The sequence below is a fragment of the Rutidosis leptorrhynchoides genome, unplaced genomic scaffold (genome assembly GCF_046630445.1).
Source record: "Rutidosis leptorrhynchoides isolate AG116_Rl617_1_P2 unplaced genomic scaffold, CSIRO_AGI_Rlap_v1 contig239, whole genome shotgun sequence".
Taxonomy (NCBI): domain Eukaryota; kingdom Viridiplantae; phylum Streptophyta; class Magnoliopsida; order Asterales; family Asteraceae; genus Rutidosis; species Rutidosis leptorrhynchoides.
The window spans coordinates 68,195-84,191 of record NW_027266487.1 but is presented as its reverse complement, the minus strand read 5'-3'; the positions used below and the strand labels follow the sequence as shown (position 1 = coordinate 84,191).

The window sequence follows — 15,997 nt, the reverse complement described above, 5'->3', positions numbered from 1 at the left end:
CATCGATTGTATATATAAGTGGTGAGTAAAAAGACACACGCACGTGTGGTGTGATTCTAGTTCAAGAAGTTCATGCATACATACAAATCGGTACCACTCGCCCAATATACTTTCCCCACTCTATAGTATAATCTGACTATCGCCATCGCGTAGCCATTCTAGACTAAGACAAACACACGTGTGAGCATTTATGGCACCGATATCGATGATTCGCGTCGTTACCGATATCTATTCGAGAGCTAAAAAATAATGTGTATAGGTAATATGATGATTACTCTTCAAAAATAAAAATAAAAAATACTGATGATTATAGCTATTTTTTTTTTTTTTTCGTTTTTGAAATTAAAACATGGATTTAATATTGTGAACGATACCGACCGCCGGGTTATGAAAATTAACCCGTATATTACATTAAAATTACATGTATATATATATATATATGAACTGGCATTGGCAATTAAGAATTGAACGTGGCCTTGTGAACCCACACGAGTGGGTTGTCTGCTTTCTTCCCTATCCATATTTCAATGCACGAATTGACATTATGCTAAACAACGACTATAGTAGTATAGTGTATGTATATATATATATATATGTACATGAATGAATGAATCATATACAATACATTCATATATCTATTTGCATTTTGTCTTGCTGCAATGTTATTGATGATATATGTTAGATCGAATAGCACAAGTTTTATTAGAAGAGAGGAAAACTACCTCGCACTCCGAACTATAAATAAAAAAAATAACGGGCAAGACAGTTCTCCATTTTTTTACTCAATATAGACTGTAATCCAAAAATGGTCATTCTCAACATAAATAATACTATATATATCTTAAAATATATATTTTAAAATATATGATGTTTTGAGAATTGTTTTATGTTCAAATTTAAGACGGATGTAGTAATATAAAATCCACGTATCTCATAAGTATAAATTAAAGGTGTCCAAGATAGTACAATATCCATAAATTATATTTTTTTATTTTTAGATTCACCTAAATACATATATATTTAGTGAAAATTGTGACTAAATACATATCTATATGAATAAATTTAAAAGTGCAAAACATCGTCTATTTAAATACAAAAGGAGTATATATTACTATTTTCAAAATGGACCTATCAACTGTGAGAGTATATGCTAATAAAATAAGTTTATTGCTCTCTCTATCTAGAGATACATTCTTTTATAAAATTTTATTTCATCTTAAAATAAATAATTTTCGTATTTAATTTAAAAAAATATATATTAAATTTTTTTTTTAATTTATTCTTTATGTTAATAACTTAAAATATATATATATATATATATATTGACACGACGGGAATATTTTTTTTTGGAAAACTTTATGAATGTTCAATTTATGTAAATAAAATTGGAGAAGAAGACTGCAACTCCTTCGGTTCTAGTAAATATTAGTAATCCAGTGTGGTTCAATGATTTATCTACGAACAAGTTTTAATTAATCATTAGCTGGAAATTAAGGAATTTAAATATTTTACATGTACTTTATATATTATAATTCAGAGATGATGATGATGAAGAATTTATGATTAGCTGGAGATGTTATGTTTAAAAGGGACCCAAATAAATGGGCCATTTGATAGGCTGGACATTAATTATTGTAGACCCTAACCCAAAGACATTAGAGTGGATAAAAACGAGTAGCCAGTGGGCCCTTTGGACCCTTTTCTGTCTCTTGTCCGTTTTCGTTGCGTAAGAAAAGTAGTATAACTAAGCAAATTAATAATTCCGTCCAAATTAGATGCTAATATAAACATAATTTTTTGTCCCAAATTAAATACGAATTTTGACAAGTTTAAGGAACATTAATTATGTTTTTCCATTATACCCTCACCACTTTCACCATTTTCACCCTCATATCCCCATATACTCTCCTTATCAATTTCACCATCTACATCCACATATTCTTATGAAGATTTTTTAGTCCATACAATCATAATTTTTTTTGACAGTCCATACAATCACAATTATGTTGAAAAATAAACTAAAAAATATGTTTTATTGATTTGTGTAAAATTTCTTAAATTAACATTTAATTTGAGACGTACGGAGTAATTGAATATTTGCGAACGAAATTAGCACCAAAGAAGAGAATAAACTTCAAAATAAACCAAAGAAGAGAATAAAACATAACACGAGTTATGCTTCCTTAATAATAGAGTTGTTTGCTTCATTTTTTATAATAATTTTAAAGAGCATAGATATAACATTAAGCACATATAAAACAATTTCAAAAAATAAAAAAGCACATATAAATTATCAAATTATTAATTTCATATATTCAAATATATTATATATATTAACTTCGTATAAGTATTTGAAAATATATTATTTTGATTAAAATGTCAAATATAAATTTCACGAGATAACAATTATATGAGATTGAAAATTATATTGAATATATTATTGATATTCTTTTTATGACAAACATGGATTTCTATTAATCAATCCAATCCAAGAATGTGATATAAAAAAATCGGTAATTGACCTTGACCATTAGTATTGATACTTGATTAGTAATACACAAGAAATTTGATTTTGAGCCAAGGAAAAATAAATAAATAGAAATTATAAGGCAAAGGTTTGCACTCTTTTTTCGTTTTTGTTTCGACTTGTCTTGATTTGATTATGATTTTGAATGATTTGAGTGTGATTTTAGATTATTGAATGAATTAGTGGATGATTAATGTATGATTAAATATATATTATAATAATATGTAAAAGTATAATGTAGATAGATAGTTAATGCTCGATGTGTGGTTAAATATATGTTAAAAATTATAATGATAATAATATATAATTTATTTAATTATAATTAATTGATATTAGTTAAAATTTATTTTGAATTAAAATAAATCATAATGAATCAAAATGAATCAAATCAAGACAAAATATAAAAAAACGCAGGGCAGGTCATGAGTCATGACCAGACCAGATGCAATGAAAGCAACACTTAGGTAAACTTGTGGATCAAATTGAAAGTTTTGAAAGTTATAGGGGCATGTACTGTACACATACTTTGCCCATCACCCTGCAAATTAAAAGCCCATGTCGGGCGGGTCGATACATACACACACGTGGTTTGAATTGCCCACATAACTCTCATTTCAACAGAACGAACACCGTTGATCTAAAAGTCGGCATAACTGATCACGACCGTCCGTTAAAACTGAAAAAGTCATGTTCATCAACATGGGCAGTCAAGGATTTGTCCCCTGATGAATGTTTTGACAGCTTGCCTAAATTTTTCTGTTCCCTTAATTATGTGACGAACGCATTGGATTCCCTCTGTCTAAATATATACTGTATATTAATAATGCACAATTAAGATTATCTTTCTAATATTCCATATTGAATGAGAATAATAATAATAATAATAATAATGTAGGTTACAATATCCTATTCAATAACCAATCCTTGTATATGCATCAAAATAAATAAATAAATCCTGGTAGAGATGGAATTATAAACTAAGGCTAGTTTAATTAGGCTAGTTTAATTAGGTTAATTTATATGCCAACCATGAAAGTTGGGGATATTAAAAAAATTAGGTTAATTTATAATTAATATATAATAATAGAAAAAAAAAATCAAAATTTTATTTTTATTTACAAATAAATATATATTTCTTATTTATCTAATTAAAAATATTGAAATTACTTAATGATAATAATAGTGATCTCATTTTATTTTATTTATTTGTTTCCTACTGAACCCATGTTGGGGCATCTAAGTATATTATTTCTCCTTTCTATTACATTGACAAATTTGAGCTACTCTTTATCTATAAAACACCCACTAAAGTTTCCTAAACATTTACTACACACGTTTACACCATTTCACAATATACAAAACTATATATATATATATATATATATTGAGTACTAATTTGAGCTCGCAATATTAGAATATATATATATTCGATCGAAATCTGCACGAAGAAGAAATGGAGAAATGCTTTAAGGATAAAAAAGACGTTAACATGGAGGCAACTGAGCTCAGATTAGGGCTACCAGGATCATCTGAGGTAAAGAACAACAAAAGAGCATTGCCTGATATGAATATTATTCAAGACTCAAACTCCAAATTATGTGACCAAGAGACTTCCCCACCTTCCAAGTAAGCATATTAATCCTGATATATGAGTTAATTAATTAGTTAGCCTATAATCATGAAATTGTTTCACCGATCTGTATAGTTTGAATTCTTAATTATCAGAGATATTTCATCAGTGTCTCGAAAACAAATGTATTAGCTCCATAAATTCTACCTCAGTCCCTAATAAACTGAACTGTGACGCTATTTTATAAATTCTTAATTAGGAACACTATTTTATAAAGAGATTAATAAATCTGTCAAGAATCAAGATATATAGTACGTAATTTGGTTTAGAGATATCGTGATAAATTTTGAAGTAAACTAATGATGGGTTTATAATAATAATCTAGGGCACAAGTCGTGGGGTGGCCGCCGATCAGATCTTACCGGAAAAACAATCTACAAGCAAAGAAAAGCACGGATGGCGAAGGTGGAGGGATGTTTGTGAAAGTGAGCATGGATGGAGCTCCTTATCTTCGAAAAATTGACTTAAAAATGTACAAAGCTTATCCACAACTTCTTAAAGCCTTGCAAGATCTCTTCAATTTCAAAGCTGGTAAGCAAATTATTAACTTAATTATGGCAACATTACTTATTTAATTTTACTATATAGTATTTGATACGTATTTAATTAAAATTTTAACTGATTAATTTTATAATATAGGTGCGTTTTCAGAAAGAGAAGGATACAACGGATCAGAATTCGTACCTACTTATGAAGACAAAGATGGCGATTGGATGCTCCTTGGAGATGTTCCATGGGAGTAAGTTTCTATTCTATGATAAAATTATTTTATAATGGATTTATAATTAAAACTAGCTAGGTATAGTAATAATAGTGTAATAAGTAATTAGATAGAGCGCTACATATACATATATATAGTATTAAATTAAATTCCCTTTTCATATGATTTTGCAGGATGTTTATTACTTCATGCAAGAGGCTAAGGATCATGAAAGGATCAGAAGCTAGAGGCTTGGGTTGCGCTGTAAATTAATTAATCATCAAACAAAGCACTTAATTTGTATCTATCTATTTAATTATCATGTCTTTTAAAAATAGTATATATAACTGCCACATTATCGATTGGCAAGAAAATATGTAGTGTAAATTTTTTATTCTGTTTTTCCAAAAGAAAATGTATCAGGAAATCAATTCACTAGGATTAAGATCAGGGAAGAAAAATTAATTAATGTATAGCTCTATATATAATTTAGATGTTGTATTTCGAAATTTTGCTACTTTATTAAATTGTTTTTGACATCTCCAATTGTGTGGACTTGACAACAGCTCAACAAAAACTAACGTCGTTTGTGACATTAAAGCGTTAAAATGAAACTCATAACATCATCATGAAAGTTGTTCCAACTAACTGACTTTCGACAAATCAAATTATTGACAAAAAAGATATACAAACTTTTTGTTACTTTTGTTCATTTATATACTGTTCGAAAAATCAACAAAACAACACCATAGTTCCAAAAAAGAAAGAAGAAGAAGAAAGAGGTTAGAATAAAAGTATGTTTTTTTTCCAAAAGAATAAAATTAAAATTTAAAACGATTTCATCCTTAAAATTAAATCTTTTACAACAACTACTAGCATCAAATCAACAAAGCGAAATCGGAAATTCATCACATTTAAATTTATATGTCATGAACCATATTATATAATCATATATACAGATAATATAAAATTCGATATATAAAATGAATAGATTCTTAACATGATAATAATACGCATTGAATTAACAATATATACCATTTAATTTTCAGATAATCCTAACTTCATTGGATAAATTAATTGCTATTATGTCCATTGAGTATGAACAAAATCATAATCATGAGTAAAGTATCTATTGACTGATAAAAATTGATCTATTATAGAAAACATTACAAAGTACAAACACTGATTTTAGAAAATCTAAAAAGCTGTGAGGTCAGACGATCTCACTGCTCCTATACTGGCCCCGCCATGGCTGCTTTACTAGAGAAGTATCCTGATGAGAAATAAAACTTAAAAGTAACACAAGAAAACTACCGACCCAAAATCTTCAAAACTTTTATATCTTGTATGAATATGGTCTGACCAATCACGTCGGAACGGAACTTGCCGTAATCCCCGCACCGGCACCATCTCTCAACCCTTGAAGACACAAATGCAGCGTTCTTTGGACGGTGTCTGCGACTATTCTCAACTTCCCCTGAGTTATATCTCCGGTCGAAGATCCATTAACCTCCACAGTTCGTGCTACCCTTTGTTTACACTTCTCCCAATCATCAACCCTCAACCAGCAAGCTCGACCTCCATGGCTTGCTTCCATCCCAAGAAAGGAAACGTTAGGGTTTTCGCTGAAGGAATATCTCAAGCGGACGAAAACACAGTACGGCAACCATGCAGCACCGCCGGCAGCATTCATATGAGGTATGTGTGCAGGATCCAGCACGACAGTCAGTGCAAAATCGACGGAATTGTGGGGACGGTTATAGTGAATGTTACTTTTAGCTGAAGAGGAATTTGCGGAGCTCTCGTCCAAATTCAAACCTGAATGGTTTTCCAGACATAATTCGATTCGAGATTTCTGGGCAGGTGTCGTTACGTCTACGCCACCTTGTCCTTGTGTTAGTCCTTTCTTCCATGCGATCAGTTTTAAGAATTCTCTTAGGACTGAAATAGGTAAAGTGAGAAGGGTGATGAATGACGCAACACGAGAAGCATCATAAGGCTCTGACGCAACACGGCGACTGAAGTAGTCACAAATTTCATCTATTTCTGATTTCGTTAGTTCCTCTTGAGCTGCAGTAGAGTTGGGTTGCTGTTGTTGCTGCTGCTGTTGATGATGGAATCGTTTCACACTAAGAACTTGCAGGAGTAGCTGAACACGGTGGACGCTTACAGCAAAAACGTATCCCCTGAAGAAAGAGAACAAGATAATTTCAGTGACTTAACAACCAAGATAAAGCACACCCATGCATCTAGTTGCCAGAAAATGGCATAATAATAATAGTAATAAAAATGATATGTTTATGTCTTACCCAACAAAGAATCGCAAGGCTGGCTGCTCCTGGTCCAAATTTAACAAGGCGCCTTCATTATCTTTCAGGATCGACCCCAAGATGTCTTTCAGGAGATCAGGCAACTGAGCAAATAGCCAAAGAACTCCAAGATACTTGAGAATACCCCTTAAAACCTTTTTAAGAGCAACTAGAGGAACCCATCCACCACCGTACCCTCCATCGTCACCTAGACCGATGATAGCCGTATTTAGTTCTCCTCTCACCTGTGCCGGGAAACCACCAACGGGAGGTCTACGTACAGCTAAATTTGGTGATCCTGGAAGACCATTACCGACACGAGTCAAACCAGCTACCTGGTTAGCTGCTGTCCTCGGCATAGAAGCAGAGCTCGGAAGGTTGACTCTAGTTCCATTAGCATTGGACAGCTGTGCACCTGAACCTGTATTTGGATTATTTGCATTCGTCAGTCCCATTGCCTGTTGACCACCTGGGAAATTTGCATCTAATCCATTCAATTCTTGGGCTACGTGCTCCATAATGAATGGCCTAAATTGTGGGCACGGTAGGGAACCACCAACAGAGGGCCCACCCTTGGGTGGTGTAGCAGGTTGCAACCAAACCTGATCCCCAGCAAAACATCTCATATCAACAGCAAAGTGTTTACGATATATAATGCGTATCCAGTAGGGCCCGCGCAACACAACAGAAACATCAATGGGCAACAAGGAACTAGGAACGATACCGGGTCCCCCTCTCACCAGCGGAGCATTTATCAAATTAGGGCCAGCAATGGCAGCTGTTGATGCAGCAGCTGCCATTGTAGGGACGCCAGGAGCCGGACTGGCTCGTGCCGGCCGAGTTGCTGCTGCAAGAGCATGTAATGGTCCTGCTGTGAGGCGAATGCAGTCCAAAAGGGATGCAACTTCCCCTCCATTGATAAAATCTTCAAGAAACTGTTTAAAGCCGCAAACCCTCCACAAGTTAATGAATGCTTCATAAATATCTTAAACTAAGATAGATAACGATAGCAACAGAAGTAAGAAACAGAATTAAATGTAAGCAGAATGAAGAAACCTTGGTATGTGGCCAAAGCTGATCAGGACAGACGTGCATTGTGCAACCTTCTTTCTCGGATTCCCACTCCACAACAAAACGAGCTAACGGACCAGAACCAAAGCTGAACCACAAACTCATTAGTCCAACTGCCTCGATTTTAAATGCCTTCCTCATCTGTTCCGACAGCTTATCAGCAGCCTTAGCAGGAGTCTTCCCTCCCGATGGCACCTTTACATCAGAGGCAGCACTACATTCCTCTGGCTTTTCATCTGTTTTTACCCCAAGTAGTTTCCGCATTCCAAGAGCAAACATTCTTGCATTAGAAAGCCTTTGAATATCAGCAAGTAGATTTTTTATACTATCAGGCTCGACCGACTGATAACTAAGGATAACACCTTCCGGATCATATCGGATATGGGAGTCTAAGTTTGATATGTTAGCAATGGAAACACCCGAGCCCCATGGGGTCTTGCTGCTTCCCTTCTGAAGGTCCCAAAGATCCCGGAAATGCTGGTCCTTTATCTTAACATCCCAAGACATGCTTCCAGGTCTGCCCAGTCGTAAGCATAAATGCTGCCATGAATTACGTCTGGATCTGGAAAAGGGGAGAGGAAACCATATATTGATGTATGCATCTCTGGTACTCACTTCTTCAACATATGAAATGTCCAAGGCCTTCATCTGTCTAGTTAGTCTCGCGTGCTTGATACAAAGTGAACAATGTCTAACCACATGAAGTAGCGCAGAAACATAGATGCTACATGGCCCATTCCCTTTATTTTCTTCCAATATGAGATTCCCGTAGCTGTACCCTTCAGTGTTAGAAATCATATCAGCCTCTCTACATGCTTCTGATGAAGACTGTCCAAAAGGAGCTGATTTAGTGATTTTTCTTTTCTTGGCAAACTGGGAATCTGCTTCCAGATCTTCCAGTGCTGGAATATGCTTCAAAATATCTGAAATTGTATGCCTCTGTGAGCTTTTATCATGCCTAGAAACTACATCTCGTGAGGCGCTGTAGCTTGCATCACCTGGAGAAGACATTAAACATAAACAAGAATCACCATAAAGGAACTTAATAATACATGTATCCCATAACACGTAAATCTGGAAAGTATCTTACACAGGGGAGTTGAAGCCGGTGGGCTTAATACGGTGCTCTTGAGGGGTCCAGCTAGATGCCCAGTCAGTGAGCTTCTTGGCCCATTCGATTTTGCCGCTGGAGCAGGGACTCGAGACCCTGTCATAATTGGTGGAGATAATAATCTAGATGGCTTGCTAACTGATAATGGATCGTTGTCATCTAGAGACCCAGTCTTGATTGCATGTGGACATCCAAGTTCAAACACTTCATCAACGATGGATGAGAAGGTTGACGCAGGACATCCAGTAATCTGCATGTCATTCTTAATGCTGACTTCAGGAAGCACACCAATTTCCAAAGACTGATTCGGGACCCCAGTACTAGTCAAATGTGAAGAAATCTTCTCCGAGTCAAGTATGCTCATATTAAGCAAATCTCTGAAAACTTGCATCTGGCCAATATCGATTTCTATGTTGCGTAAAACTAGGTTCAAGTCATTTGGAAATTGAGCTGTCCCAGATGGATCTGGCTGAGTTGCAAGCAATTTAAACAGAGGTTTAAAATCTTTATCGAGTTGCATCAGAAGAAAATATGAGCTCCCACAATCTGGGAACCCCATTAACAACATTGCTGAGCCATTGGAAAGAGTCTTGGGTATTTTCACAGAGGCAGATACTTGTTCATGTACCTACAGAGTATGCAGCATCACACTCACAAATTCATATAAACTGATTGATGATGTATAACATATGACACTGATGATCTTTTTTTCTTTTAACCAAAACTGTGAAAAAGCACAAAATACTAACCTCAAGGCCCAAGAATCTGCCAATAGAAGCAAATAAATGCAATACACTCTTGCTTCTCAAGCTGGTGAAAACATCAGCAGCATTCCTACTTCCCTGATTCAAAGCCTCCTCACACTCTAACAATTCTGAAGGGGCAAGAATATTCTGGGTCGATTGGAGAAGAAAGCGACCATTCCTACAAGTAAAGATTTAACAGATTGATAAGTCAATGCAGATATGTGCATCAATCAGGCACTGGATGCACATACAGATTAACCAAAAGTAATGAAAGCAAAATATTGACAACTATTTGCATCTGAAGATAGAGACCTTATATTTATTCCAAGAGTAAAGTATGAGGAGCCATAGGCATGCACATATAGCACATCCTGCCCTTGAAATTCCGTGACTTGGGACTTGAGATCCGTCTGCACCCAGACATTCAGGGTAAAGGTGTTAGTATTTGAGATTTAGAGCATATCAGTCAAGCCTACAGGTTTGAATATTATGATAAGTGGCCATTGTATTTGTTAAATTTGCATTTCCCTTCACTGTTTGCAATAATATAACAAAACCCCTCGTCCATTCCCAGAATGTGGTGTTCATCACATTTCTGTTAGAAGGGGGAGAATGCAATTTCTCAAAATGCAGCAGGAATCATGCAAGTCAAACCTCCTATGCAATTACCTTCTATTGTGTATGATAAATTCAAGCAAAAAGACACAAAAAATTCTGATAGACCCTTGAACAGTATGACAACTGAAGATATTTTTATAAATCATAAAAATATAAATCAATTTCTAAGCAATATCAAAGAGACGCTTCTATGCACATCAGAGCCAACCCGAACATATTGCATCACTACAAGTTTGATTCAGGCCTCAGGGATATTATAGGTTAGAAAAATTAGCTCATACACCCCAAATTTGACATACAACCAACTTTAACACAAAAAAAGGCAAAGGTAGATAGCTCCACTTATTTTACTGTACTCTAAACACTATAGTCTAAAGAACAACTCCGATAACTCATTCTCTAGCCCCAAAATGTCCAAGTTCCTAATATCAATGCTCCAAATTTCATGACCTATTCTGTAGTAAACGCTCATCAATCGAATCGACTAGATTGTTCTCTTCAGTGATTTCTAAGTTTCTAGTAAACGACCAAAATAAGCCGAAAAAGAAAAAGGAAGTGGTATCGACAAGTGCAAACCTTTTTGTAGTCAGCACCAGGTGCATCCATGTGAGACTGAAGAAGGACCTCATTTGGAGCTCGACAAATATGAACATTTTTCTCCAGCTCCTTCTGGATTTCGAGCAGTCGTGTATACCTATTGCAACATATGGCTTTCAGAAGTAGACTCTCAACATCAATGCAGCTTAGGTCAAGAGAAAACTCGGCCTCCTGGCCCAATAATGGATCGATAGAAAATGTGCTGTGAATGCACTTTATTCGTAGATCCTGCCCTGGTTCAATTTTTACAAAAGGGCATGACCCAGCATCAGAGACGCCAGGGTTCTTATCAAGATCTAACCAATAGACAAGTTTCAATCCCGGTATCCGCAATCCAGCTGAATCAGTTTCACCGTCTTGATTCACCTGGGTAGAACTACAACTGCCATCAGATATGAGCTCAAATCGAATTGCATCTTTCCACCTCCCTTGTCGAAGTGCTTGTACTTGTCTAATGACAGTGTCCATGATGAGGGCAACACAGAGCTCATGAAGAACCAAGAACAGTGTCATGAAAGGATTCTCTGCAGCCGCCATTCTACGCTCTAAATCATCACCAAGGAGATGCCGCCGTGATTCTTCCAGCTTGACAGGTCCACTTTTCTCACCAACGAGCAGCTCCAAATGCAAAATCCTCCACATTGATAAGTGTCCTCGATAACCAAGAGTAACCAATACCTGAAATTCACCTTCCACTTTAAGCAATGCTGTACCCTCGGAAATATTCACCACAGACATCTCTTTGGGGCGTGAAATCTCAAGTAATTTGGATCGTAAAAGTATGTCAAGTTTCTTCAAAACTGGCTTCTGCTCAGTCTCATTTAACGTTCCCTGAGTACCTATATCTTCTATACATTTTGGTAAACGTTGATAGGATCCTGTTAGGAAAACTTCTAGAGCAGAAGGAACATCGTAAAAGGGAGCTCGAGCTTGCTGTAGCGCTTCATGCATGAAAAACAATGAATCTGCAGCCTGGGTGAAGCAGGCATCATGACTTGATAGAGTAGATACAAGCTGCTGACAGTATTGTAACAGCGGAACCTGTAGACAACAGCAGCACGTACAAAATGCATATGCTTCATCAGTTAATGATTTACATGATAGACGAAGAATATTGATGATGAGACTATCACTTTGACCAATTTATTTACCAAGAATACTTTTACCATTTACTTTGACGATTTCTTCTAATCTTTAAGTTCAACTCAATATATGATGTTACACAAATTAAGCTGACCAATTTATTTAACTTTGACCAATTTATTTACCAAGCTGATCAAACAACAGTCGAGAAATGGCAGGAAATACATCTGGATATTTCAAAGTGTTCTTGCAAGATGAAAGTCGAGTGATTATCGTGTAATTTTACAATCTGTACCAGATTTTAGAGAGCAAAAAGTGTGGGTATAAGAAAGCTGCTTCGGATCAGTTTTGTGTTATTAAATGGTCACTTAGATATCTCAATTATGCTGTCTTTGTTAGGTAAGAAAACTGCAAACCAACAACACGGATACTAAAAACTAGCAACCCGAGACTAGCCATAGCAAAACCCGCTTCAATCTTTTCTTCCTAAATTCACAGTTTCAATACCAGAACTTAGCTACCGGCCTACATTAGCACTTTAAAAAAAAAAAAAAAAAACCTTTCCAGAACCTAAGGATATCTATGAAAGCTTCAAAAGTAATTCAAGTAATCTGAAGCAGCATAAACATTACAAATTTCCAAGCTGAAAACAAAAGAAAATCTTTTGACAGCGAGAGAGAGAAAGCAGCTTAATTACTCACATGTCGGCACCATTTGGCAACCACATAGGCACGAAGCATGCGCTGTTGGGTCCTGTTAATAAACTTTAAGAGGCCAAGCTTCCTATCAGCATCTGAGAGCTCCGGGGATTTGGATTTATGCACGAGCTCTTTTATATTCAAGAAAGAATCCTCTGCTAACCGAGATATCAAAGTGGACAAGTCGACCGTCTGCTGCCCTAATTCGGAAGCCATTGTTGGTGATTGGGTGCAATAAATTTGTGATTTTTCCTTGAAATTTCGTTATCTGAGTGGCGAAGCAATGTTCATCGAGAAATTAAGGTTTTTTCTTCTTTCCCCCTCTCTCCTCCTCCGCATGTAAACAGACAGTGTCTCAGAGAGAGAGAGAGAGAGAGAGTGTCTGCTGCGAGAGGAAGAAATTCAACAATTGTGACTGAATACGCTTGTTTGACACTGTTCGATGGATGGATGTGTTTAGTTTTTGGATTTATTTATCGAAACCTGGTTGGCGTTTCTTACTTTTATTTATAAACAGAGAGTGTATTTTTATAAAGGCAGGTCCTTCAATTCTTAACAGGAAACAAAAAAGGTCCTTGAATTCTTAACTGGGAACGAAAAGGTCCTTCAATTTTAAAATTATATTATTTGACTCCTTCGTGAAAGCCCTTCAGAGTTGTAGTATAATCATGACATTCTCTTTTTTCGCAACTGCCTGCAATGTACGGTATGTACCGTTCCCTCAGAAAAGAAAACTTGTCATTACAATATAACACCACTCATCATCTACATACATACTCTCAAACATCATTGATCTACAATACATACATAAAATAGAAGAAGAAAAATACAACTATTTGGCACAACATTTTTTCTTTTTCTTTTTCAGACATTTAAATAGTAATCCATGAGATTGATCTACTAATCTCATACGCTTTTGTCAACGTTGGCATCTTGTTTCTTCTCTTGGCTGACTGCTGTGAGTTGTTCCTCTTGAGACGTAGGAGGAGAATTGGAATCTTTCTTCAGCTCAGTCTCAAACTCTTTGGCTGCCTGCAAAATTTTATAGCCAATCAATAAACAATACTCCGAAAGGAGTTTCAGCAAAGGAAATAGTAATTCTGAAAGCAATTAAGCATGTCGTCAGTGTAACGATGGGGCAAGTAATCAAATTTATGATCATTTTCCTGCAGTCTTGCTTTGGTCTGCTTATTTATGATCAACATCAACTTCTAGGACTCGCTCAATCTCAGGCCTTGGCGGTTTTGCATTCAATGTTTATAAAAAAATTAGAGTTTTTTTTTCCCAATACAAGGAAGTTAGAACCAGAAAGTATTGAACTTGTTCGAGTACAAGGTGCCCTTTTCAGTTTTCAAAGGTTAACTCAGAACAGAGACAGCTAACAGGGAAAAGTATCGGTCTCGAAGGATGGTACAATCTAAAGTCTCAAATACTAACACTAAATTCTTAAAAGAAAACAATATACTTAGACATGCTTCCACACAATTGAAATACAACAAATAAACTAATTACATCATGTAAAAGCCTTGATAATCAGCACACAAGCTCAAAAAAGCTTCACCAAACTGAAATATTAATGTTCACCAACTGAAAAATCATTGAGCAAGCCTAATAGGTATACAGAGCCCTGCACCCAATTGAATCTCAGCTATTTTGGACAAATTTCAGCGAAAAAAGTGATGTAAAATAAAATTCATGGCCCGAATGAGATTTTTCAATTAGGTCTAAAGTTTCCTCGCTATCTAATCACATCAGATGAATATAGAATCAACAATAAAACATAAAAAGTTGGATGCTTTGCGTATTCTTCAGAGAAAGTAAACATAACCCAGGTGAAAACTAACCTCTTGAAAGCTCTTGACGGTCTTCCCAATGCTCCGGCCAACTTCCGGCAATTTCTTGGGCCCAAAAACGAGAGCAGCGACACCAGCAATAACAACAAGCTCAGGAACACCTAGACCAAAGATAGCATTACAAGTGAAACGCTTTCTAACAGGTTCAGTTCTTCTCGAACGCAAAGCAATAGAGCTTTGTTGTTGGGTCTTGAATTGGCAGGAGAAAAAATTGGAGTGGGATGAAGAAAGTGGAAGTTGTCTTGAGAAAGAGCAAGTTAGAGATGAGGAGATCTCCATGGATGGGTGTGTTTGATGGAGGGTTTGGGTTTTGGATGATGAAGACGAAATTAATGGATAAACACACACACGAATCACCAGCACAAATGGGAAATAGCTGAGGTTACAATTCCCAGATTTTATGTTTTGGTGGGCTGCTTCAATTGGGCCTTTGAGATATTATTGTCAGAAAAATTAAATTAAATTAAACAACCGTCTCCATCGATTGATGATTTAATTAAAATATCATAATTTAATTAAAAAAATATATTAAAATTAATTTTATGAACAAGATAATAATTGATAAAGACATCATATATAATTTAAAAAATATTTTTATTTATAAAATATTCTCATTTATTTTATTAATTATTATATAATAACCTTAAAATCAAAACAATGAAACATAGAGGAAAGGATTTAATAAATAAAAATTAGTTTGGGTCATTTGTGATTTGAAATAAAGTGCCTGCCAATCTCTGTAAATGCCACACCAACACCAGAACAGTTTTAAGTACAGTAGTGTAATTTGGCACATGATCTTTTTTAACGGTATTCGAATTGAGGTCTCGGATGCCACACATTAAAGTTTGAGGGTATAAATGATAAGTTTACATAAAATAAGGATGAAGGATGTAATAATGTAAAATTGATTGAACACTTGTTCCTAAATCGAAGTCTCGCCGCCCAAACTCGCTTGTCCTCACCTCAACACTTTCTTACCTTTGTAATCAACCAAACCACTCAATCCAATCCAAGTTTTTGCCAACTGGGTTTCAAAACAAAACTTAGTCTT

The 15,997-nt window shown here is 35.4% G+C and overlaps 3 protein-coding genes across 3 annotated transcripts; 1 reads left to right on the top strand and 2 right to left on the bottom strand.

The window, feature by feature from the left end:
- The first annotated feature begins 3,980 nt into the window (after positions 1–3,980).
- LOC139882177 (auxin-responsive protein IAA4-like) lies at positions 3,981–6,144 on the top strand. The gene is made up of 6 exons (XM_071866541.1): positions 3,981–4,153; positions 4,483–4,688; positions 4,797–4,896; positions 5,052–5,121; positions 5,907–5,953; positions 6,018–6,144. The coding sequence occupies exons 1-6, from the start codon at positions 3,981–3,983 to the stop codon at positions 6,142–6,144; spliced, it is 723 nt and encodes a 240-aa protein (XP_071722642.1).
- A 79-nt stretch (positions 6,145–6,223) lies between these two features.
- Positions 6,224–13,306, bottom strand: LOC139882176 (mediator of RNA polymerase II transcription subunit 14-like). The gene is made up of 8 exons (XM_071866540.1): positions 13,094–13,306; positions 11,289–12,350; positions 10,407–10,504; positions 10,098–10,272; positions 9,319–9,976; positions 8,223–9,244; positions 7,167–8,101; positions 6,224–7,043 (listed from the first exon to the last, which is right to left on the bottom strand). Exons 1-8 carry the CDS (start codon positions 13,304–13,306, stop codon positions 6,224–6,226), a joined length of 4,983 nt encoding a protein of 1,660 aa, XP_071722641.1.
- A 563-nt stretch (positions 13,307–13,869) lies between these two features.
- On the bottom strand, positions 13,870–15,222 carry LOC139882175 (sec-independent protein translocase protein TATA, chloroplastic-like). Its single transcript, XM_071866539.1, has 3 exons — positions 14,935–15,222; positions 14,003–14,122; positions 13,870–13,884 (listed from the first exon to the last, which is right to left on the bottom strand). Exons 1-3 carry the CDS (start codon positions 15,220–15,222, stop codon positions 13,870–13,872), a joined length of 423 nt encoding a protein of 140 aa, XP_071722640.1.
- Positions 15,223–15,997: the final 775 nt, after the last annotated feature.

Bases quoted from the DNA above. Each gene is read 5' to 3' on its own strand.
- LOC139882177 (XM_071866541.1), top strand. From the start codon at position 3,981: ATGGAGAAATGCTTTAAGGATAAAAAAGACGTTAACATGGAGGCAACT. The intron at 4,154-4,482 runs GTAAGCATATTA...ATAATAATCTAG, and splicing joins GAGACTTCCCCACCTTCCAA to GGCACAAGTCGTGGGGTGGC. The intron at 5,122-5,906 runs GTAAATTAATTA...TTTAATTTTCAG, and splicing joins CTAGAGGCTTGGGTTGCGCT to ATAATCCTAACTTCATTGGA.
- LOC139882176 (XM_071866540.1), bottom strand. From the start codon at position 13,306: ATGGCTTCCGAATTAGGGCAGCAGACGGTCGACTTGTCCACTTTGATA. The intron at 9,977-10,097 runs GTTAGTATTTTG...CATACTCTGTAG, and splicing joins GCAGATTCTTGGGCCTTGAG to GTACATGAACAAGTATCTGC. The intron at 8,102-8,222 runs GTTTCTTCATTC...GGCTTTAAACAG, and splicing joins AGCTTTGGCCACATACCAAG to TTTCTTGAAGATTTTATCAA.
- LOC139882175 (XM_071866539.1), bottom strand. From the start codon at position 15,222: ATGGAGATCTCCTCATCTCTAACTTGCTCTTTCTCAAGACAACTTCCA. The intron at 14,123-14,934 runs GTTAGTTTTCAC...AAAATTTTGCAG, and splicing joins CCGTCAAGAGCTTTCAAGAG to GCAGCCAAAGAGTTTGAGAC.